Source organism: Corticium candelabrum, chromosome 1 (assembly GCF_963422355.1).
Source record: "Corticium candelabrum chromosome 1, ooCorCand1.1, whole genome shotgun sequence".
NCBI lineage: Eukaryota > Metazoa > Porifera > Homoscleromorpha > Homosclerophorida > Plakinidae > Corticium > Corticium candelabrum.
This window is the reverse complement of record NC_085085.1, coordinates 9,758,194-9,782,968: the sequence shown is the minus strand read 5'-3', so window position 1 is coordinate 9,782,968 and position 24,775 is coordinate 9,758,194. Positions and strand designations below refer to the sequence as shown.

The 24,775-nt window shown below is 45.7% G+C and overlaps 3 protein-coding genes across 3 annotated transcripts; all 3 read right to left on the bottom strand.

The window, feature by feature from the left end:
* Positions 1-1,608: 1,608 nt before the first annotated feature.
* Positions 1,609-4,104, bottom strand: LOC134197054 (uncharacterized). The gene is made up of 2 exons (XM_062666326.1): positions 3,918-4,104; positions 1,609-3,856 (listed from the first exon to the last, which is right to left on the bottom strand). The coding sequence occupies exons 1-2, from the start codon at positions 4,102-4,104 to the stop codon at positions 1,734-1,736; spliced, it is 2,310 nt and encodes a 769-aa protein (XP_062522310.1). The 3' UTR covers positions 1,609-1,733.
* A 211-nt stretch (positions 4,105-4,315) lies between these two features.
* LOC134187498 (52 kDa repressor of the inhibitor of the protein kinase-like) lies at positions 4,316-7,289 on the bottom strand. Its single transcript, XM_062655639.1, has one exon. It carries the CDS (start codon positions 6,903-6,905, stop codon positions 4,587-4,589), a length of 2,319 nt encoding a protein of 772 aa, XP_062511623.1. The 5' UTR covers positions 6,906-7,289; the 3' UTR covers positions 4,316-4,586.
* Positions 7,290-18,626: 11,337 nt separating this feature from the next.
* Positions 18,627-21,212, bottom strand: LOC134196960 (uncharacterized). The gene is made up of 2 exons (XM_062666223.1): positions 19,311-21,212; positions 18,627-19,262 (listed from the first exon to the last, which is right to left on the bottom strand). Exons 1-2 carry the CDS (start codon positions 21,165-21,167, stop codon positions 18,627-18,629), a joined length of 2,493 nt encoding a protein of 830 aa, XP_062522207.1. The 5' UTR covers positions 21,168-21,212.
* Positions 21,213-24,775: the final 3,563 nt, after the last annotated feature.

The following is a 24,775-nucleotide window of genomic DNA, read 5'->3' as shown; positions in this document are numbered from 1 at the left end:
AGAGTGTGTGGAAAAATGCTCAATTTGCCGTACGTTTGAAACAACCCAGGAGAAGGAAACACTACAAAGCCGCGACGTTTCAATTAGACCATGGGCCAAACTATGAACAGATCTTTTCACCTTTCAAGACAATGAATACCTCATCACAGTGGACTGTTATAGTAACTTCTTTGAAGAAGATTGACTAGACACAATAATAATAGAGGAAGTAATTTATCAGCTGAAGAAACATTTTGCCAGGCATGGAATCCCAGATTTATTGATAACTGACAACAGACCTCAATTTCCGTCGAACACGTTTCAGAAATTCTGCAAAACCTGGAACTTTACTTATCGAACAAGCAGCCCAGGCCACAGCCAGTCAAATGGGAAAGCCGAAAATGCTGTAAAGACGTGCAAACAACTGATGAAGAAAGCAAGGGAAGCACAAACAGACCCTTGGCTAGCAGTTTTATATTAACAGAAATACACCGACTCAAGGGATGACATCAAGCCCAGTTCAAAGGCTTATAAACCGAAGGACTAAGACCTTGTTGCCAATAGCAACGTCGTCGCTACAACACAAAGTTACCAAAAATACAAAACAATACAACAAGCAAAGAACAGACAAAAAGAGGTATTATGACCAACAAGCCAGAGACTTACCAGAACTGAAAGAAAATCAAACAGTAAGAATACAACCCTTCACGAAAGCAAAAGAGTGGCAGAGAGCAACGGTAACCAAACAGATATCAAACATGTCTTACGAAGTGAAAACATCGTCTGGTACAACATACCGAAGGAATAGGATACACTTAAAGCCAACCAAGGAACCAGCTCTAAAAACAGTTGCAGCACCTGAAAAGGACTCTACAAATAAACAACAACAACAACAACAACAACAACAACAACAGAAGTCATACCAGACAAGAAGTGGAAGAACAATCAAAAGACCGAGTTATCTCAAGGATTAGACTACTTAATTTTTAAATACTAGATAATTCATGGTTCTTTTTGAAACTCTAAAGGAAGAGGGATGTAAGAAGTGGTTTTAGATAATTAGATTAGTAGGCTATATAAAGGTAGACCATCACTTATCACTCACTCGATGTTAGCCTAACTGGTTGTACTGTACTTTGAGCTATTGATATATTATACGTTGTATTGTAACATCAACCATGCGTTTCATATAAATATGAGGTGCTTTTAAGGTGTGTAAACGGCAGAAAAGCTTTATTTTTGCCGGTATCTGAGAACTATGCTACTGATTTATATACGGGATATTTGACCTAATCCGGGCTTTGTATCTGTAGCTGAAATGGCTGCGCCCTGTGTTCGCTAGAGTCTCTCTCGGAGAGTACTGTAATTGTTTTTTGCGTTTAGGTTGAGTTTGTAGGCTACTAAAATAGACTAGAAAGCAGTTACTAAAATAGGCTAGAAAGCAGTAGAATGGAGGAAACTTGTTATGTTAAATTTGTTATGAAACCTAGAATGTTACCAGACCGAGTGCAATGTAGGGTAAGGGCGCCTAAAATTAGGAACGCCTACACGTACTTCCGCCCCTGTCTCGAGTTCTTTACTGAAAAACGAATCTCACTGCACCTAACCCAGGGATGCCGGTCCAATTTTTGCCCGGTGCCAAAAATGTGGCCCCAATAGCGTTTTCGGTGCCACTGTTAATATCAATATTAAAGACAATTCAAATTAATATCAATGGCAATGTAATCAGTTTTCTATTTCAACAATAAGCATCACTAAAGGACATTATTATTCAGCACCTTATCAAAAGGAAATGTGTCCATTCCTCTACTGTCTGAAGCTATCGCCATAATCGCGTTTATCGTACGTTGACCAAGCCTATTGCGAGAACAATTCTTTGTTATATTCATCAAGCTAAATCCACGTTCAGCTTCAACGCTATCCGGCGCTAAGGAATACAGGAGAAGGGCCAACTTGCCTATTTCACAGTAGTTCTCGTTGTGAAGAAGACTGATGAAAAACTTCACTGCTGACATCCCACACTGTTCTGTATAGAGTAAGTCCAAACTTTCGTCAAATGAATAGGTCACTGCCTGACGTGACACTAGCTCTTCGTCGATCGCAGAATGCTTGAATTTTACTGCAATTGCCTGAAGATCTTTCGCCTGAACTCGTCGTCTATTTACCGGATCCAGCATCTGACATTTTTGTACAAAGAAATCCAGTTCTGAAAAGCGCCTTGAGATGCTTTCCACTGTCTGCAGAAGAAAATTGTGCATAGACTTTAAAGCTGCCTGAATTTCACGCGTATTTAGCAATGCGTTGTCTTCTGTTTCCTTCAGCAGTTTGCGGAAACCTTCTCCTCCAGCAAGTGACACTGCTTCTCTCACAGACCTCTCTTTCTCTTGGCCGTCAGCATCGTTGGACTTCACGTAGTAGCTCAATGTACGTTGTAGAGCGAGAATTCCACAGCACGTTGTGTAAAGTGTTTGATTTCGTGTTTGAAGATGGCGATTCACAGCAGCCAAATCGCGAAGAGGTTTCTCCAGAAAGCTCAAATATAGATGGAACTCCGGCTTTGAAATTTGCTCGTGAAGATCCGCAGCTAACTTTCTGACTTTGGGTTGATTTCGCTGGTCGCCTGTTTCTTCTTCGAAGAAAGTTACAAGTGGCTGAAGCAAATCCCAAAGTCGTTGCACGCAGTCGCTTAATGACAACCAGCGAACCTTATGGTACGTAACTAGCGTCATGTACGCTCCCTCGGGATCAGTCAAATCTTCCAATGATTTGACTCGATGCTCTCCAAACTTGTCTCTTCGTACGGCACTTCCTTGAAAGTAGTTCATGATTGATTCAATTGTTTTTTCAACAAACTTTGGCAGTTCTTTTCTAGCATCTTTAGCACAGAGTACAAGTCGATGAGTGCAACAGTGCTGTGAAAGCAGCAACGGATTGTCTAGACGTTCTCTTAGCTTGGCAATAACGCCGTTAATCGGGGATCGTAAAACTGAGGCCCCATCCGTTGATAGACAGACAAGACGATCAAGAGGCAAATTGAATCCTGATTCGCCTAGCACATCAAGAAGCGACGAAGCGATATTTTCGGCATCCGGGTGGCCAGACAGACGATGAAGGCACAAGAAATTGGTAGCCACTTCGCATGTTTGAAGGTCAATGCATCGAGCATACACTATCATCTGTTCCTTAGTTGTAACGTCAAGTGACTCGTCAATAACTACTGACCAGAAAGGAGAAGCACAGATCGTACTTTTTGTTTCTGAAATCAGTACTTTCTCGCGTATATCGATTACCCCGTTAGTAATTGTTGTTCTTCCTGCAGCCATTTTTTCAAGCACCTTTGATGTTGGATCGGCAGCTCGGGAAAACTCGACAATGCATGAGGACTTTGACAAAGGAATGTTGTGTTTCGCAAGAGTGTAAGCAAGTTTCAGTGGAGCAAGACGCTGAAGCTTCTCTGGAGTTGTTGCTTTTTCCATTCTTTTTCTTTGAAATTCCCGTTTCTGGTGGAAATTCTCGACAATGCGTTTTCTCTGCTCAGCAGACCACTTCCGCATTGCAGCCATTTGCGTTTTATGCTTCCTGTCAAGGTGACGCTGAAAGGAGTACACCTTCATATCCTGAAATGTTTGTTCGCACAGAATGCAGATTGGAGTTTCACGGCCTGCACTCTCTGAGTGCTCTACCGTCACCAGGTATTTATCTTCCCACTCCTCTTTGTGAAATGTTCGTAATGCACGTTTCAATTTTCTAATCTTCCCAAGGCTGCTACTGTTTCTGGTACCTGCTGTCGTTTTGCCAAATTCAATTTCAGATATTTCTGCTGAAGACGTGGCCATATCATCATGTTCTCCAGGGCCACCGTCACTGAAATCGATATCTGAATAACAAGATGTTTGTACTGTAGTTTGTGGGATACTATAATAGAAACGACAAATTACCTGTACGATGTTCAACGGCACTCTCTGCCGTTCCAGTGACGTCCGGCGTCTCAGGGGCGTCTCCGGGACACTCGGAGAGAGAAGAAGGTTGGGGAACTTCAGGATGGTGGGTAGGCGAAACTTCGGAAGGTGCAGGAGCCGTAGAACGGAAGAAAAAGCGGAGATCCCAGGATTCCCTGGAGGCCATTTCCGTGTTACGCAATGTAATAACGCACGCTACTTGAAGCACGTGGAAGGGGTACTGTACTGCACAAAACTATGGTTTAATAACTTACAAAATTCAAAGTACTGTATAATTAGAAATATTAATTATTAGCAGTTGCTTTGCTCCTGGGGCCACATTTTTGTTGGCTGGGGCCACATGTGGCCCCATCTCCATAGCAACGACATCCCTGTAACCAGCCGCGGATCTAGGATTTTTAGAAAGGGGGGGTTGAAAGTTACAACTTGCCACGCCCCATGCCCCATGTTGTACTGACATGTGACTTCGTCATTCCATTCAATTTCTCGTCGCTTCCATGCACGTTGTCGCTCATAGGGTCTCTCAACTCTAACTAGTTACGTACACAGACACCAAGTCTTGCCAGTAATCAGCTCAATTAATCACCTTTAAGAGTTTCCTAATCACCTCTCTCTCTATGAAAACGCTCGCTAGGTTTTTAATGCTGTTCATGTTTCGCTAAATAACGACGCTTGAAACATCCTCCTTGGATGTTCTTGCACAAACGCTTTTGCGATCTCCTCGGCAGGGATACGGTCACTGTAATGCATGGCAAGAACTCCAAGGTCTGTGAAACGCTCTTCGCACATCGCCGATCTTGCATAAGTCTTGATCCGCCTCATGAGGGAAAAGGATCGCTCCGCTTCTGCACTCGTTATTGGGAGAGTGCAGGCAATCAGAAGTAGGCGGTGAATGTTCGGAAACGAATGTACATCGCAATTTCCAAGTGACAGCAGCAGATTGTCAGGAATTCTTGCCTCACGTTGCCTGACCATTTCTTCTTGCACGGATTCTCGGTCTTTTCTTCTCTTCCACAGGGTTTCCCATCTCCTGAGTTCATTCTCTAGAGACTTAGGGAAAGGTAGGTCTTTTTCCCAAAACATAACGCCTTCTCTGAGTGTGCCCAACTCTACTCTCGAAGTTAGAAATATTGATGGTACAAGATTCAGCAACGCACCAACATGCCTTCCATCACGTAGGAAACGGTCTTCCATTTGCGCTGTCAGAGAATCCAGTAGTGGAATTGCAAGTGACCGCTTATAAAACTCCATCGGACTTTGACTAGGTGTGTTACTTCTGTTCCTCTGCAGGCTGGTTTTCCTAGGAATTGATTCCGCTACGCCGATGTTCGCTGCAAGCTCAGTTATATCTCTATACCAGGAAACAAATGTTGCATCGATATCTTTTCTCACACTTTTGATCTCTTCAATCGATTCATCAACCATTGCGTAGGCGTCAAGTATATCCTGGTTCCGCTCTTGCAATTTTCCTGCCAGTTCCTTAACTGAATCAAGGACGTTTTTAGTCGTTATGAAAACAGATATTGTCTGAAATGACGAGAGGGCTGCTTTTAGCCCCTGAGCTTTCGACACTGTCTCTCTGTCCCATTTCCATTCCTTGTCAGCCGACATGAGATCAGGGTACTCGTGTGGAGACACAATAGCGTCAAGGAAGGTCACTAGGGCTTCGTACAGTTCAAGAAAAACTTCAAAGCATGTATGGCGTTCTACCCAGCGTGTCTTGCAGAGCCCTGGAAGCTTAGTGCGAGAAGACTGAGGCAGATACGTCTCTAACGTTAGCTGGAACATTTGCTGTCTCTTTGGGCTGTTAGACAAAAACAAGTACGCTTCATTGATTGTACCAATGAGATTTCTAACTTCTTGGACTTTGCTTGTTGCCGCAACAGAAAGATTGAGGCAATGAGAATAGCAGTGGGTGAAAATGGCCAATGGCGCCGTTTCCTTGATTCTGGCTTGAACCCCGGCTATGTTAGACGACATAACCGCAGCGCCGTCATATGCCTGCCCCCTGATATTGTTGGGATCTAAAGAGACTGGTGGTTTGGACAGAGACTTCAATATTTCCTCGGATATTGTCAAGGCATTTGCTCTTTCCAGATAGATGAAATCAATCAGGCACTCCTTGATGACTGGACTACAAGCTGAGTGTAAATCAACAAACCTCAAACACAGTGAAAGGACCTCTTGGTTTGCATGAGGGTCTGTAGCTTCGTCAGCAATGATTGCAAATGGTAACTGCTCTTCTCTCAGATGTGCAGTTAGTCGCTCTCTGGTCTTATTGGCATAAACGTGAACAATTTCATTTTGTATGGTTTTACTTGTGTACTTCTGATTTCGTTTTGCAAAGAGAAGGTGCTTTTGAAGAGTGCTGTTTCCTTTGGCCAAGAGCTGTAGTGCAGCAATGAAGTTGCCCCTGTTAGATCCTTCAGTTGCAAAATCAACCTTGTCATCTCTATGACCACGAAGAGGCAAGCCTTGTTTTGCCAGAAATTCTACAGCTAGTATAATTTGACGAAGTATTTCTTTGTTCTCCAAGGATTGCTGATCTTTGTGTTTCAGTAGCATCGTGTCTACTCTTGAATCTGCCTTCTCAAAGCTAAGTTTGAACAAGTCGGCTTGAACCATTGCGTGTCGATGCACGACCGTCCCTTCATGAATGACCAGTACGCCATCTTTGCCAAGAGCCTTTGTGAATGGTTTCTGGTACGGCACCGTCACGAGTATGCCTGGATTCCCTCCCTTTGAACCTCCCCTCTGCGGGTGTTCGGGAAATAGGATGCAATACCGACAAATGCCACCTTGCAGAACATTGCTGTACGAAAGCCACTCGTAGTCTTCCATCCATTTTCTCTGAAAAGACACCTTCCAGCGTTTGCCACTCTTCGTCACCTCATGAAAGTGGAGGACATCTGATGGAGCAGGTTTGACGTGAAATGTAAGGTGCTGCATTTTTTCGGCATCTGACATTTCATGAATTAATTGTCTAAGGCAATCAAAAGATCTATTTGCAGCTAGTACGAGGTTGCCCAGATCTATTATTTCTTCCACCCCTGACAAATGAACTGGCCTGTCGACAGCCTTGGAGCTAGTACTCACTGACCCGAAATCGCGACTCCGAGGACCTGAATCCGGGAGACTCAGACAGTCTAGAGGCACAGGTAAAACAGAACTGCTTTCTTCGCAAGCCGCTGTTGCTGACTGTGACGGTTGTCCAAGACAAGCGGTAATCAGACGTTGCTTTTTTGCTGGAGGTTGTCTAGCGGCTGCTGCTTTATCTGATGCGAATCTGTTACGCAGTGGAGAATCTGTTCAGAATGCTTACAACACGAAACCTAATTTTCTATTCATGCCTACCTTTTCAAAGCAGAGGACATGTTTACGTCTTTCAGTAAAACGCACGGAAGAAACACGAACACCGCCAAACAGGTAACGCGAGTTACGCAGCCTCGATCTCCGGACGTCTGTTTAGTGAAGGATACTCTGACTACTAGTAGACGTACTGCGTTTGCCCAATTTTTATTTTATTTCTGTCACTAGCTAGTGCTAAGTACTTAGTTTATGTATACTTTCTGACAGACTGAGAAGCAAGTGACTTCACTGGTGTAATTATTACCACACGTTGTCTTCCTACAACAGCGCCAGAAAAGGGGGGGTTGCAACCCCAGCAACCCCCCATCTGGATCCGCTACTGCTAACGAACCATATCGTTGAAGCTTGATATTTACTCTAAATACTCTAGGCAGCCGGCACGCTAGCGATCTACTGTGTTGACGCAAGTGCTGCTAACGAGTGGGAGGTTCACATTACTGATAACTACGAGGCGTGTCCTAATCGGAAACAGGTCGTCGTTGACCTATGATCCAGTAGTCTAATATCTTCTGTGTCATCAGAATTTTTCGGGGCATTGGAAACTTTTGGTCTTCTCTACTACGATCTTGTCCAGCGCGTGCATAGAGTAGGTCAAAGGAAGAGAAATGACTGTCACCAATTGGGCTTGACGTGAAAGGGTCGCAGGAAAGGGTCTTACTTTTACATAATTGTGGCAAATCAATTGCAATTTCTTACAGAAACGGCATATCCATGTGAGTGAATGTGGTCAATTCCGTCCTAGAATGGCATCCTCTTGTGTAAATGATTGTCCGACGTGTAGTCCAGCTTTGCAAACGCCTATACGTACAATAATTTATGACTACAGCTCATACAGTAACGTAACTTGTCTATTAGTTGCACCTCCTACCAATACCGTATTCCCTCACATAAAGGCGCATGCGCTTATAAGTGAGAAAGCGCATTTTTCTTGCCGAAGAAAACGCTTTTTAAAACTCATTTATAAGCGCATGCGCTTGTATAAAATTTTTTGTTTAATTTTTGTATTTGCTAATGCATCAGTAAACATACAGTGAGAACAGGTCCTAGTCGTCTTCATCAGTTTCTAAAAGTGTCTCTTCATCGCTATCAGTGCACGTGCTAGTGTCCGACTCCGAGTCGCTAGACTGCGATAATTCTTCGCTAACATCTTCTCCACCCAACATTGCAGCCAGTCGACTGTGCAGCACAACATCGCTTCCTTAACATCTTTTGCGTGTAGGGACGTCTCGCCTCTCGGATGCTTCATCAAGCCTGCTCTCTTGCTGTCGCCACCTCTGCACGACTTTTCGATGGACTCCGTACTGCTTTGCTGTTTTGAAACATTTCCGCCGTTTACTTTCAGAGAGTCGAGAAGCTGACGCTTAAATTCAAGGGAATAGGACTTGCGATGCATGTCGCGTGTACAGATGCTGTCCGAACACGATTATCCCTCGCCTAAAAGCGCATGCGCTTGTACTCGAGGTATAGGCGCATGCGCTTATTCAGTTCACTTATAAGCGCACGCGCCTTTATGTGAGGCAATACGGTAGATCTATACTCCAAGCGCATAGGACCCTAGGGGCTGGATTGGCATGTGATAGAGAGAGAAAGGGAGAGTCAAGACTCTGAAGGGCCTAACATGATGGTATTTGCATTGATATTCAAGTACAACTTGCGAAACGTCGCAAACGGACTAGTTGGAAGGAACCGTGGCTATGAATTGTTGAAGGTATTCCCACATGCTCCTGGATTTCACATATACACTGGCGTGAACAAAAACTAACAGCTTTACTATCATCCAACATTGCAGTAGCAAAACTCGCTACACTACTACTATCATGTGGAACCGCTGCTACAACATGCTGTCTTGTAATCTACTTGTTAAATTCAATGACTACATTCTGGACACATCCCTAGCTGTTCAAGGTCTGGGTACGTTGACAAGTTTGCACAATGGTAATGGTACCACCGCCAGCACTTGGAGCAGCCAATCCAAATTTTTTGCTCCTCTGGTGTCCTTGTCATAGTGTTCACCAGCCTTGACATGTGCTCTCAGACTGATCAATGTGAGGACTTTTTGCTACTGTTTTCTTTACTTTCTGTTTAGACTTAACTTAGGCTTTGACTTTTGCATTTCTCGCTGCTTTAGTCTTTCAATAGCTGCTTCGCTTGTTAGCCCTTCACCATAGTAGCCTGGTTGTAATCTACTTCCTTTCACATTAGCTTTTGTCTCTTGAATTGTTTGGAAGTGTTTTCTAAAAATTGCTGTGACGCGTTCTGTTACAGGAGTAGCTGACAGGGGTTGTTCTATTAGTAGATGTACCTGAATAGGCTTCAGATGGCTTTAGCTTATCTTCTCTAATTATGCTTCTGTTAAGGGGGTGGATGCCATTCGCACGAAATCCACTCACTGAGTGCTCAGGAAGAAAGCTCTCTTTCCTCAGCTGACTTGACAAGGATGGAAAACTACGTTTAGAAACCACAGCCTCAAACTTTTCACTTTTGAATTCTTTCAAAAGTCGTGCCCACACATGCTTTACAGATTTGCAAACAGAGACATCTAGTGGTTGAAGGATGTGTGTTGTATGGGGTGGTAGACAAATGATCAACAGGACTACGGTTTCGTTGAGAAATGCGTTCGGCTTTCTCAGCGCTATGCACTGCATCTACAAACTTTGTCGGCTGATTACTCTCTAACTCCATTTGCAACTCTGGGCGTAGAACTTCCTGAAACCAAGTGACGATGGTTAAATCGGGCAGAGCACAATCTTGACAGCTTTGCAACTGTTATAATGTGCGTCGAAATCGCTAACACTAGGCAGACACAGTTTCATGAGATCCCTGCTGAATAGACAAATTTCCTCATCAGTCAGGGAGTGGCCTGTTTCAGCATCTGAGTCAACACTGACGAAGTCACTGGCTGACATCTGATCGTCTGTAGGAACGTCCAGCAGAGAAATTAACTGGCTGAGCTTCTCAACATCTGTGTCGGTTTCTTCTTCCTCCCCTGAAGCATCACTATATATGACTATATATGAAGCAAATATGACATTGCGCATGCTTATGTCGGATTACCTAGCGATATTTTTGTGTCATAGTCGGAATCCGAGTGTCCGACAAATGAGACCAAATCCAATACAAAGTGATCCATGTAATTGGTTTCACTTACATCAGTTTCAGAAAGTGCGGGTGTCGGATTATCGAGTGTCAGAATAACGAGGTCTAACTGTACACCAATGGTTAAGTTCTTGCAAGGAAAATAACAGTGTTGAATGTGCACACTGTCATGTACGTCTCTATTGCTATTAAACCAGCTAACGTACGCTAGCTACGCTACAACACTACACCTCCCCTGTTCTTCAAGTACATAGAACATAGTACGTAGACTCTTGCTACTAAGGCAATCTACTGCACAACTCAACCCAACACAACTGCAAGTGTCCTACGTGTCATAGTCCTTTCTCCAGACTGGCTGCTGGATCTTCCTTCCAGACCTGGTTCTCCCAAAATCATTAACTACTTCTGTTGGCGTTGGGCGTCCGATGCAGGGAATAATGCCGTAATAACAAATATATGTTTGTCTAGCAGTTCCGATAGCATCATCTCGTCCTGACTCTCGGTGGCGAGGACGGGGGCCCAAGATAGAGCATCTGCAACGACTAATTTCTTGCCGGGCACGTATTCGACCGTGAAACAGTATCGTAGCATCCGGAGCTTCAAGCGCATCAGACGTGGAGGACATTCAACCATACTCTGCGTATTCATTATTGCCAGCAGGGGCTTGTGGTCAGTTTCGACTACGAACGGCATTTCAGATTCAAACAAATAACAATGGAACTTTTCGCAGGCCCAGGCCATGGCCAGGGCGTTTTTCTCGATTTGAGAATACTTTTGTTCCGTTGCCGTCAAGGCACGAGAGGAATACATAATCGGAACTCGTCGACCTTCTTCCTGTATCTGCAACAGTACGGCACCTACACCATGAGACGAAGCGTCCGCGGACACAATAGTAGGACCTCTCTGAGAATAATAAGCAATTACCGGGGTCGTTGCAACTAGTTGTTTCCGCTGCAAAAACGCTTGAGCCTGAGCTGGTGTCCAAGTCCACACCGCCTCATTGTGTAGCAGGTCCCGCAAAGGGGCTGTGGTCTGGGATTGTCCTGGAATAAAGATTGACACGCATGCTACCAATCCCAGAAACCGACGGAGTTCTTCAGGGTTTTCAGGCTGTTTCATCTCCAGGATAGCTTTGACTCTGTTTTCATCCGCAGGGACACCTGACCCATTCAACACATGACCATAATAATGAACTTCACTGCGACGAATCTTACATTTGGCCGGCTGCAGGCGTACCCCCTTGCTCCGAAACCGATCGAGAACTTAGCGTAAACGCTTATCGTGTTCCTCTGCTATTACTCCCCATATGAGAACGTCGTCTATGAAGCAGTCCACGTCGTCCAGATCCTGCAAGACATGCTGCATCGCACGGTGAAAAATTTCGAGCCCCGGCGAGATACCGAATGGTAGTCTCGTCAATTGGTATCGGCCAAATGGGATGATGAATGTTGTAAACTCGGAACGTTGGGTAATGGGTATTTGCCAAAATCCCGATGCAGCATCGAGGACTGTAAAGAATTTTGCGCCACGTAGTTTTGCAAATATTTCCTCCGACAATGGGAGTTGAAAACGCTCTCTCTTCACGGCTCGATTAAGCTTCGTGTAGTCAACGCAGATTCTGACAGAGCCGTCTTTTTTGGTATCACCACCATTGGGCTTACCCAAGCGGTTGGTTCCACGACTTCTTTGATGACATTTAGCTGTAGCATGCGTTGAAGTTCTGCTTTCGTTTTGTCATACAGATTGTATGGCACCTTGCGGGCAGTTGCTTGACAGTAAGGTTGCACTCCTTGCTGCAACCGGATCGGATATGAATATTCGCTTATGCAGCCCACACCCTGAAACAAGTCCTTATACTAACTAGCGACAGAGTCCTCCTGGATCGATTCCGACCCAGGTGGGGACGCTGTGGTAACAGCTACTCTGCGTAGGAGGTTCAGTTGATCGCAAGCTTGTAACCCTAAAAGGAGCTCCGCCTCCACCGACGAAGAGAGAGCATAGATCAGCGAGTCTCTAGACCGGTTACCGTCGAGCTCCACCTTACACATACATTTTCCCGTCACTGACAAGGGGACGTCGCACGACCCCACAAAGCACCCCACTTCTCTACAACATCCGGCAAATGCTGCAGATGGTGTACTTTCATAGCCACTGGTTTCGTGCCTATATATAAAGAGAAGGTCAGGGTTCAAAAAATAAGATAGATGTATTAGGATGTATGCACTCATTCTAATAAATCAGAGAATCACAGGCATGATATAGCTTAATTATGCTCAGGTAGTTTACTAAAGTGAGTATATCTACTACTATGCTTAAGTAGTAAGTATAATATCAAATGTACGTATAATCAAACATATAATGTCACGTGGCTAGGTAGTAATTCCAGCTTGTGTTATGACAGTTCGTAGCAGATTCCCGGAAGAGAACGGAATGTATAGTGGATTTAAGAAAGGTAACTGGTTCAAATTGGCCAGGTTAATTAAGTTAATTAGCAAGATGAGCAGATGACACATAAGTGGATACATAAAGGCTTAAGTATAGTCACTAATCTGCATTCGACTTTGGTGCTGTTCGATAACATTAGTTTTTGTCGGCTTTTTAGTTGTTGCTATGTTTGGAGCTATGTTGACTGGGGCTTTTAAAGCTCTTAGATTTCTTAGAGGGTTACTTTCAGATTTTCTCTTCTCAATCACATTATGAAGCATATCTATCACATAGCTGTTGTCCTTTGTTATCAATGCTCAAGCTTGTACCTTTTCTGTTCTTTTGATGTGGTAGCTTGTTTGCTGTTTGTCTTCATGTTGTGCTCAAGTGGTGCCATGCAAGGACGTGCCCACATACCTTTAAAAGCGAAGTGCTCACGTTTTGATATTTTGTCATAGAAGAATGGTAGACCTCTAACTACCAATGTGGCAAAACAGGTTGAAACTCCCTACACCGTTGAGCAATCGCTTGTCTAGCACCAGTTGTGTCAATACTTTCTGGGCAGGTGACCCTTCCTCAGCCATTTCTTATTTCTCTTATCTGACGAAGAAGTGGTAGATGAGCACATGTAGTGAAGTGACTAGCATCATCCCATGTGTGCTCATTTACTATGTGGTGTACTATGGATGTCCACTTTTCTCGAAGAAGCTCAAGATTTTTGTCACATGTAGCAGCTGACCACCAGAGATAGTTCGTGACAGACTTTATCCACCCCATTAGTTCACTGCAAGTTTTCTCCGTAGCTTTTGCCGTTAGTTTCTTTGATCTGTTTTTTACCAAGTGCCAAACATCAAACTGATGATCAATGTGTGGCTAGACATTTTTCATAAGCGACACTATCTGATGGTGTCGGTCAGTAGCTAAGACTTTACATTGTAAATTCGACTTTTCCAACTTTGATATGGCTCTTTCAAACCCCACCTTCTCCATTCTTCCAGTGATTTCAACTTCTGAAACTTGAACAAGTTGAAAATCCAGAATATTACCAGAGTTTTGGTTCATCAATGAGTATGTACAGTACTTTGCAGCGTGACCTGGACTGTCACATCTTTTATCACCTGACAGTCGCAAAGTCTGTTCTTCAGCACATACCAGAGCCGCTTTTTGATGAGCTCCCATGTGTCAGTCACAGCAGGCAACAATGCCGATCTTGGATAAGGTAGAATTCACTATGGAAAAATACATGAAGGTTTGCTATAGAGGATAACTTTGAGAATTTATGACAGTAGTGCCAGAAAACAAGGCAGCTGCTGGTAAAACTAGATTCTCTGCTGCCATATTATTTACTAGTGGCTGAGATTGCCAGTTGCAGGTATGGTGTGAAACAGTTGTGACAAGCATGAACCAGACTGGTACTGATGAAAATCAGTAACCAGTTTTCGGCATTGTATACACCACTTGAATAGCCTTTGAAGACACTGTCCTAAGACTATATATTTGCTGTCCGTTATTGGTGAAGGCGTTATTGGTGAAGGGTCGTTTTCATCACATTCAGACATTGAACTGTCTGTAGTGGCAGTTTCAGCAGTTGACATTTCGATGTAGGAGAACTGGTAAGGACTGGATCAGTAGCTGTCTCTTGATTAACTGACACAGAGACTTACTTGACACAGTGGTTGCACTTCGACATCAAACTGATCAGGTTGTTCATCAACAACAGTGTCAGGTTCTTCATCAATATCGTGATCATCAATGAGAGACTGCATCACGTACCAGCATGTCGTCACAGTCATCGTGTTCCTGTGCACTGAGGTTCGAGCCCATCTCGCTGTTGCAGTTGTAGCTCGAATCCACGTCTTCTGGAACTTCATCGACTGTCATCTTCCAATACTTAGACTCCAGCTGCTAGTTGATCATAGCGGCGACGATGGTCGTGGTAGGCTCGTGTCCTACGGGAAATTTTTTGCCCTGACAGCTGAAACAAGTACAGACTGCGCGAGCTCGCTTTGCCTTATAGAAGCCATAGTGAACTTGCTAGTCAATCTGTAGTAATTTAATAAGCGCACGTGTTTAGTATGGAGCACTAATAGTATCCAGACTGCTGCTGCTGAACCGGTAGAATTTGCACTGTTGGCAACAAATTTCAATTGGACTATGTTACGGATGGTAAGTTCAAAGTAGGCAGGACGTCCAAACAGAAAGTTGCGTTGGTAAACATCACCAGGGCCATTGTTATTCTGTGAGGAAAATCTCTGTTCTAGTAAAGTCCCTTTGTCATCTATCAACAGCGCTTTATAGACGGTGTCCCTCAAAGCATCGTGACGTTTGATCTCAACGAGTTCTTACGACAGCCGAGAAGATGATCACCAAACTTGTCAATCATTGACCACATGGGCAGCGTACAGCGTTTGGATGAGACGGAAAAAGAGGAGTACCCAGCCGAAGTCGTAGAGCAACAGTGAACTCATGCCTGGACATAGCAAGCCCGAGATTTGGGTTGGGAATGGCTGTGAGCCATGCCCCTGCATGTGGTTCAGATATTGCGTTTAGTCTAGCTTGGTCACGAATAGTTGAAGACTGTTTCAATGAATCAAACTCCCGTGTATCAACTTGCTTTTGCTATGAACGTTGAGATACCGAGTCAATATTAGTGTCTGATGTAAGACTCCCAAATTCCTGAAGAAAGGCTGCTTTGGAACTCGTCTCGCAATCCGAAAGAAGTACCGAAGATTCTTTAATAGCAGAAGTAGAAAGGAGGCGTTTGACTAGATCTCGACTAGAATTACAACTACCAATAAATGCAAGAGAAGAGACACTCTGTGCTTCACGTAATCCTAGACCTCCAAGAGTGATTGGCAGGGATGCATGACATCATACGATGTTTGTCCAATGTTTACAATGCCAATGTCGTTTTCAGGATCGTTGAAAGCAACGCAGGTAAAACTGAGAGCTTAGACAACGGTGACGTACAATATTAATAGGATAGTAGAAAGTGGGTCGTTAGCTAGGACTGAAACCGCAAACTATAACCACAAAACCCACTCAGTGGACGAGGCTATAGGTTTGCATATAATGATCGACGATTACACGTCTAAAGATTATATACCGATACCACATGAAAGAAAATGTTCGTATTACAGACGTTGCTAACTATCTTACTGTAATGCTGTTCGCGCCACACAAGGCTAACTGCACCACTCGCACTCACGTTTCCCGTCTATTGGCCAACACACACGCGACTACTGCACGACCGCCAACACACAACCGGGAACCCCCACTCTCTCTAACTACCCGGATCATAATACAACCTTACATTACCCCCCGGTTCACTAAAAGGCACGCCCTCGTGCCGTCAACTCCCAAATATCCAGTCAGAACTACCCACTATTCACGTTCAGTCCCGTCGTCGTTATGACTGTTTTTGCCGACGTCTTCTTCCTTTCCTTGCAGGACAAGGCACTTCAGCAATCTCTTGGGGACACGGGCGTACTCTCTCCACATTCAACCACTTGGAAGGCTCTTCTGGTCGGCCTACTGGTCTCACTTCAACGTTGTTCTCCGTTGTTTTGATTACCCGGTATGGACCTCGAAATGGCAGTCCAATTTTCTTTTTCTTTCCAACCTCCTCTTCTATGAAAACTCGATCGCCTATCCGAAAGGTGTGAGGTTTCCGGAATCGGTCATATTGCTGCTTGTACCGCTCTTGCGCATCCTTGATCCTCATCTGTGCATTCTCCCAAGCAACAGAAAAACCTAGCAACATGTCCGTTTTGTAGTCATCAACGTCCAGTTGACCCAGGCCAGGCTGCTCTTCCAGGACCGTCTCGGTCGGTAGGCGCGCGTCACGGCCATAAACCAAATAGAATGGCGATTCTCCGCTGGAACTATGCGGCTTGACACGGTAGGCGAAAAGAATATACGGTAGATACTTGTCCCATTCCGATCCATAGAACGAAGCATGTTTCGCGATCATGTCCGTCAGTGTTCGATTCAGCCTTTCGACCATACCATCGGTTTGTGGGTGATAGGCCGAAGTGTTGATCTTTTTCATTCCTGTCACTCTACATATCTCAGTCATCAGTTCGGATAAGAAGTCTGCTCCTCGATCTGACAAAAGTTCATTGGGCACTCCATGTCTGCATATGACGTGTTCAACTAACAGCTTGGCTATTGTCTCTGCTCTATGGTTGGATACGGCGAAAACCTCCGGCCACTTCGTTAGGTAGTCTAGGAATACCACAGCATATCGGCTACCTTGAGCTGTCTGGGGCAACGTTAGCACGTCTACTCCAACGCGATGGAAAGGTCCTCCCACTGGTATAGGTTTGAGCGGAGGTCGGCTCTTCCTACCGGCCCCGGCCCTTGACACACACGTCATACATGATCGGCATTGTCGACGTACATCATTTCGCATGCCATCCCACCAATATCTTCGAGCTAACATTCCGTACAGTCCCTTCTCCGCAAAATGTCCTGAGAACCGCCCGCTATGCGATTCAGCTAGCAATATTGGTCTCAACTTCTCAGGCACCGCTACTCGTACCCTGTGGGGTGGTCTTGTCTCCACCAAACACAATACTCCGTCAATCAGATCAAATCGTGGGCTTGCCATAGCAATCCTGCGCGCTTTCGTCTCGTCTGTCGGTAGGATACCTTCCTCCAAGTACTTTATGACGTCAGCGTAGTAAGGGTCGGTACGTTGCTCTCTGCCTATTTCCGGCAGACTATCGTCTCCTCCAGCAGGCGTTGCGATCCCTTCCGGGGTCTCCTCCTCGCTATCGGCCATGTCCACCACAGCAACTGACTGTGAAGTTGTCGACGATGTACCGCTGCATTCAGAGCCCAAATCACCCTCACCTACCGTCATATCTTGCACTGGTGCTCTAGACAACGCGTCAGCATTGCCATTTCTGCGGCCCGGTCGATACCGTATTTCCGGACCGATCTCCTGAATTGCCATGCCCCAGCGAGCTAACTTACTAGAAGGGTTCGGAGTGTTCCATAACGACTTTAGCGCGGCGTGGTCAGTATATACTACTGTACGATGTCCAAGTAGATATGCTCTGAAGTGCTTCAATGCCCACACGACCGCTAAGGCTTCCAGTTCCGTCACACCATACCGGCTTTCCGTTGGGGTAAGGCTCCTGCTGGCGTACGCCACTGGATGTAACTTTCCATCTTTCTGTTCCTGTTCGAGAATAATGCGTAGTTTTGTATCCCGTATTGGGGAACGCCCACTACATCTCCCCCTTTTATAAGTCCAACCTTTGAGGGGGGCGACTTACTCTACCCGAACTCGTAATTACTGGACTGTCCATAATAGACGTTCTAGGTTCATGCACCCGTACACTACAGTCTGGTTTTTCTGAAGTCTCTGCCCCTTGCTGAACAGGTACACTACTCCGTGACACTGGTTGATCTTCACAAGGTAGTACTTGGCTTTCTTTTGTTACGTCTTGAGACTGCTCTGTTGATGTTTCACTGCTTCTGACTGCCTAGCTGACACTACTGCTTTCTCCAGCGTAAGTTCATGGTCTAGCTGTAATCTTTCTGACAGTTTCAAGTCTCTCAAACCAACTACGATACGATCTCGAATGAGATCATCGTGCAATACGCCAAACTGACAGTGCTCAGCTAGAGTATACAGCGATGTTATAAACGCGTCTACTGGCTCACCCTCTCCTTGGGATCTCTGATTGAAACGAGCTCGTTCGTAGATAATGTTTCTCTTCTTTACGAAGTGGCTCTCGAACTTCACTTTTACCTCGCTATAGCTCTTCATCTCCTCTCCTGACAATGCTAGTAACTGTTGTCCTTTTTCTTGACGAGGACCACAGGGCTCGACCGCGGACTTGACGACGGACGAATTATTCCTTGTGAAAGCATGTCCTCCACCATCTGCACTATCTGAGGCCTCAGGGAAAACGGTTCTCTTCTTGGCCTTTGCATAATGGGCTGGTGGTCTCCCGTCTCAATCTCGTGTTCGACTAGATCTGTTCGTCCCAGCTCTCCTTCCAGGACGGCAAAGACATCTGCGTGTTGCAGAAGCCATTCTTTCACTTGTTTTAGGACCTCCTCGGGCAACTCACTGGCAGAGAAGTCTAATTGGGACAACAACGTTTCCTTCCTCTCCTTAACTTTCTCTGCGTCACCCTCACTCATATCCACTCTCTGTCCAGATACCGTATTCACAGTGTGTTCTCTCTCCTCATCTGGGGGCACAGCTGCGCCAAGCATGTCTGTATTCTCTCGGGACAGACGGGCAGCATCGACCAGATCACAGTCTTCCACTGTACCTACAACTTCTCCTTTGGCGGCCTTAGACAGTGTGGCCTCCCCATTGGTCACCAAAATTTGAGCCGCGCCATCCTGATCCAGTACTAAGATAGTATCCTCAGTGAGTAGCTCTCTCTTCCTCTGCCAGTCACGGTTGGGCTAAAAAATAACCGGTTCACCAGGTTTCCAATCTCCTTCCACCCGAACCTTCACAAACGTAGCGTGGTTTGGGGGAACTCGACATGCTCCAACCAGTCGGACATTGGTCCGGGCTGCGTTTACACTCGACCCTCCTGTTGCACGGCGGACTTCTACGCTAGGGGCTAAGGATACTAGTCCTAGCTTCAAACTGGCCTCTAGTCCCAGCAGACAAGGTGGCTTAGCCTTCTCTGACACAAACACAGGTACTGTGGCAGTCAATCCGTCTTTCACAGATAACTCAAGTTCGACTTGAGCCAATACCGGGATCTCCTGGTGATTGTAGTCCGTTAGCCTTACTCCTGGTCGTTTCAGATCACTACTCCGCACTTTACCCTTCCTGGCCACCTGCAAAAGTACAGCTTCCGAAACGATGCAGACAGGAGAGCCCGTATCTAGCATTGCTTCTACTTCACAGCCCCCAACTAGGATTCGGGAGTAAGGACGTGGTCCTACCGCTTCAGTGACAACCGCTACCTGCTCCTCTTCCTGTGTTGCTGCAACCGATAGTCGTAGCCGTCGGAGCTGCAATTCCTCGTATTCCTTTTTAGCCCTTTCGATTCTCTCTTCCAGGCTCACTGACTCTGGTGACTGTTGTACCACTGATACCTGGCTAGGTTTACTTCCTTGCTGTGGCTTGGTCTTGACTGGTCCCTTATCTCCTCCTAAGTCAGGACAGTCAGATGCATAGTGTCCCTTCCGTTGGCATTTGAAACACCTTATCCATGGCTTCCTGGTTGGACCTCCAAGCTTAGCTGAGGTAGCGATCCCTTGCTCAGCTTCCTTGTCCTGCTCAGTTTCACCTGGTATACGGGTTAGAGTGGACTCAGTTGTTACTTGTGCAGTATGCTGCTTGACAGCCTTTCCTCTGGGATTTCCCCTAGCAGACACTCCAAGCAACTGTTCCTCTACCGCTTCTGCCATTCGCGCCTGGCTTACACCATCTTCAAACGTATCCAAGGGGTACTTCAAGTGTGTCTTCCACTTGGTCAACAGTCCCTGTTCAAACTGACCGAGTAGTATCTTGTCTCGCAGTTCGTTGTCCATGCTGTGCCTTTCAAAAGCTTGCATCATCAATCGCTGTAATGCTTCTGCGAAGTCACTAACTGACTCTCCTTCTCTCTGACGTCTGCTGTTAAATTGGTTACGCCTGTAGGATTCCAGTCTGACAGGTTGCAACACCTTTATCAACGCATCTCGGGCTTCTTCATACGTCCTGCGTTGGTCATCTTTCAATGACTCGTACATCCTCAGTGCCCTGCCTCCCAAGTGGACTTCAAACTGCAACCGCCTAATCTCACCAGACCAACCAGCCAGCAGAGAGTATCTCTCGAACTCTTTCACAAACTGTTTGAAGCCATCTTCGTCATTGACCCTCTCCCCTGTAAACTTTTGCAACCGAGGAAGACTCCAGGCCCTCATTGCACTGGCAACACTCGACTCATGACTTTGATGCTCCTCCATTTGCCTACCTGTCTGGTTAGTAGTTCCCAACGATTGGCTGCTAGCGCTCTCTGCCCTCTCAGCAACATCCTCTGTGCGTAATTCGTCCTCCTCCAAGGGTGGGGCTATCTCTCTGGCATCCTCCAATTTCTGGACGAGCTCCTCAATTTGTGAATCCCGTTTTGCCAGCATTTCCGTATACTCATTGCGCATACGCTCCTGGTGCGCTCTCACGTCATCCAACGTCTTTTCTGTTCTATCTCTCACCTCTTCCTTGGCTTCGAGCACTTGCAGTCGAACGGATTTCCGTTCTTCTTCGAGCTCTTTCTCCAGCTGAGAGACCCTCTGCAGCGCTTCCTCTAGCTGAATCTTCTGTTCTTCTACCTGGCGGCGAAGTGACTCGACTTCTCCCTCACTCGCCATGGTCTGCCTCGATCTCAAGTTGTAACGCCTCCCGAAGTCACTCTCCAGGACGGTTTCTCCCTTCACAACGCGATCAAGGTGTGTCTGTTACCACGCCCACGAACGTTCTAGAACAGCACGTGACTCCCGCGTGAACTGCGCGTGATTCCTAGTGCACCCGACGAAACAGTCTGTCTCGCTCACTGTTTCGTTCCACACTTACGTACTGCTACGCTTGACGATTTCAGCTGCTCCGCTTGAGTCTGCTGACAGCACTCTTCTGCCGCTCGTGTACGACGTCACTCTCCCGGACACAGGCCCCCAAATGTAATGCTGTTCGCGCCACACAAGGCTAACTGCACCACTCGCACTCACGTTTCCCGTCTATTGGCCAACACACACGCGACTACTGCACGACCGCCAACACACAACCGGGAACCCCCGCTCTCTCTAACTACCCGGATCATAATACAACCTTACATTACAACACAACAACTACACTTACATACAGTCTACTGGTTTTTTTCCAGCTTAAATATCTCTGTGACTGTTACCTTCCTGATCCGATTAAGCAGTCCACAGCGGTGGCCGTCTCTTCAGAGTCCAGGTGCTGTGCGACAGTCGTTTTCTGAAGACATCCGCTCATCGCACAGTACACTAAAGCAGAGGCTTGACGCCACGATAGTTGCAGTCTTTCCAGTCTACCATCCCTCCAAGCTTTCCGGCCATCACTGCACACTACCATAGAAGCATGCGAGAAACTTATGCAGCGCATAATAAACAACCGATCTTACAATAGCGTCGTCGTTTTCATATGAGTTGTCGGAGTGCTGACGAACTCGTTTGCGCGGGCGGTTGTCCGAGGTCGGGACTGTACTAACGATCACGAACGTCTGGTTCTGGTTGATCGCTCTGCTTCTTGTTTGCAGCTGCAACCTCCGTCGGTTGTGAAGTCTCTACTAAAAACCCGACATCATTTTCTAGCTCTGTTGGCGAGTACTCGTACAAATTTGACAATGCCGTTCGCGATTTTTGACGCATTTATTACATCTCTAGTGCACAAGTACGACGCATGCCATTACACAGCTGTACAGTAGGCCTAGAACGGATACGTACGCTCTGACTACAATTGATGGTCACAGTCCCTAGCATTCTTCTTACTTCGATTTCTTCGTAGCATTCTTCTCCATTTCAGACCACTCGTATTGGCTGACAATACATCTACAAGCTTTATTTCTATGATGCCGCTAACTTCGCGGAAGCCGTTGCTCTTTGACGTGACCGTTCTTTACGTACTCGTTCCCCATAGCTAGAATTACCGCCACTCCTTCAAAATATGTTGGAAATCTCACTCCTAAATTCTGTGGGAAGTGAGATTCTCAGTAATACAGTGGTACGCAAAAGTAAGCGAACCCCTCGTAAAATCAAGCTTTTTCTAAATTCCTGACAGTTAAAAGATATTAGAGCCCCGTAATGTAGCCTGTGCAAATTGCTGACATCTATGCCTTTGCTGATGGTAGAACTGAACTCTCATAATTAGTTTGTAGAAGAAAACTCAAATTCATCAAAAGTAGTTCTTTGCAAAAGTATGTGAACCCTTTCATTAGTACTTAGTTATTCCACCTTTTGCTTCAATAACAGCAAGCAAACGGTGTTGGTATGCTTCAACAAGGCGTTGACACCTCTCTGGTGAAATTTTCCCCACTCTTCAACAATATACGACTTCAACTCTTTCAAATTCTTTGGAGAGCGCTTGTGGACTGCTTTCTTCAGATCTCGCCAAAGCGTTTCTATTGGATTTAAGTCTGGACTCTGACTAGGCCACTCTAAAACAGTGTACGAGTGTTCTTGAAACCACGAACGGGTTGAACGACTGGTATGTTTTGGATCATTGTCTTGCTGGAATATCCAGTTTGGCTCTAGACCAAGATGACGGACGGATGGAGCAACATTGTCGGCCAAAATCTTTTGATATTGAGTAGAATTCATGCGGCCTTGAACGAATTCTACTTTTCCTGTGCCAGACGCTGCAAGGCAACCCCAAAGAATAACGCTTCCTCCACCGTGCTTGACAGTGGGGACAGCGTTCTTTTCGTCAAAGGCCGTATTCTTTTTTCGCCACACGTAACGAACGTCGTTGTGGCTGAACAGCTCAATTTTTGTTTCATCTGTCCAAAGAACTTTCTTCCAAAATGCATTCTCTTTGTCGACACGAGCTTTGGCAAAAGTCAAACGCATTTTGCGATGTTTTGGTGACAGCAGTGGCTTTCTTCTTGCTACTCGGCCATGCAATCCTTCCCTGTTCAGTGCGCGACGGACTGTGCTTTGATGCACTTCGACTCCTGCGTCCTTCAAAGACTTTTGCACATAATCTGCTGACGTTCGTGGATTGTTTGTGACATATCGGAGGACTTTTCGTAAGGTACGACCCGACAGCTTTCTCGGACGTCCGGACCGAGGAAGTGATTTTGTCATATTCAAAGCTGTCCATTTGTACACTATTTGCCGCACCGTCGACTGGTGAATTGAAAGGCGTCTTCCGATTTTCTTGTAACCTTCTCCAAGCTTGTGAAACTCGACGACTCGTTTTCGCAGATCTTCGGAAAGCTCTTTCTTGCGCGCCATTAACGAGACTCAAGAATGCTTCAGAGTTGCAACTTACGCTCTTCTAGCATCAAGCATTTATGTAGTGCAAACTCGGCACTAAAAATGTGGGAGAAACCTCACTAAAACAGCTTAGAACTGCCGGTATTTGAAGCGCTGAGAAGAGTTTTGCCAAGGGTTCATATACTTTTGCCATGCACACGTTGTGATTAACTTGGTTTCTCCTTTACGAAAACAGTTATTCCAACTTTTAGCAAAGGCATAGTTGTCAGTAATATGCACAGGCTACATTACGGGGCTCTAATATCTTTTAACGGTTAGGAATTTAGAAAAACCTTGATTTTACAAGGGGTTCACTTACTTTTGCGTACCACTGTATGCTTGGCATTAGTATCACTTTGTGGTCTGTACGTACGCTCTTCTTTCAGCAGCCTTCGATGGCCAAGTACAACCATATGAAGAGGCTCAAGCAGAAGTGTCGTGTTATGAGGCAAGCAATCAATTGTGACATTGCGTGATCTGACTCTGCAAATGAGTTATTGCAGTATGGAAATTGTGCCAATCAACAAATAGAACTACTGGACCAGATTTGGCCAGGTCTTTGTCTGCAGATAGGAACAGTTTCAAACCACTCTTGAAAGTGCGACAGTTTTCGTGTGCTTCTGTTGAGGATGTATTTGCTGGCTCTTGTCGCTGTTGTCGTCGTTGGTATCGTCGGTATCGTCATTGTAACTGTGGCCGGGAGTGTTTGTATAGTGGTGTCAGCGTTTTAGGGTTTTCAGTAGTGTTTTCATGATCTACATTGAACTCAGCACCATTGTTTTCATGATCGTCTATATCATTAACATCAATCTACTCAGACGCCACGCATACAGACAACCGTCATTTTCCAGGCTAATCTTACTCTCATTGCTGAACAGTACTCTCTTCCTGTCGTCAAGTGTCCGCGTTCTGTACACGGCTACCCAGTTACTTCGAAGACGCCAATATCTAGCCGTCAGTAGCGGCTTCTTGTGAGGGCGACA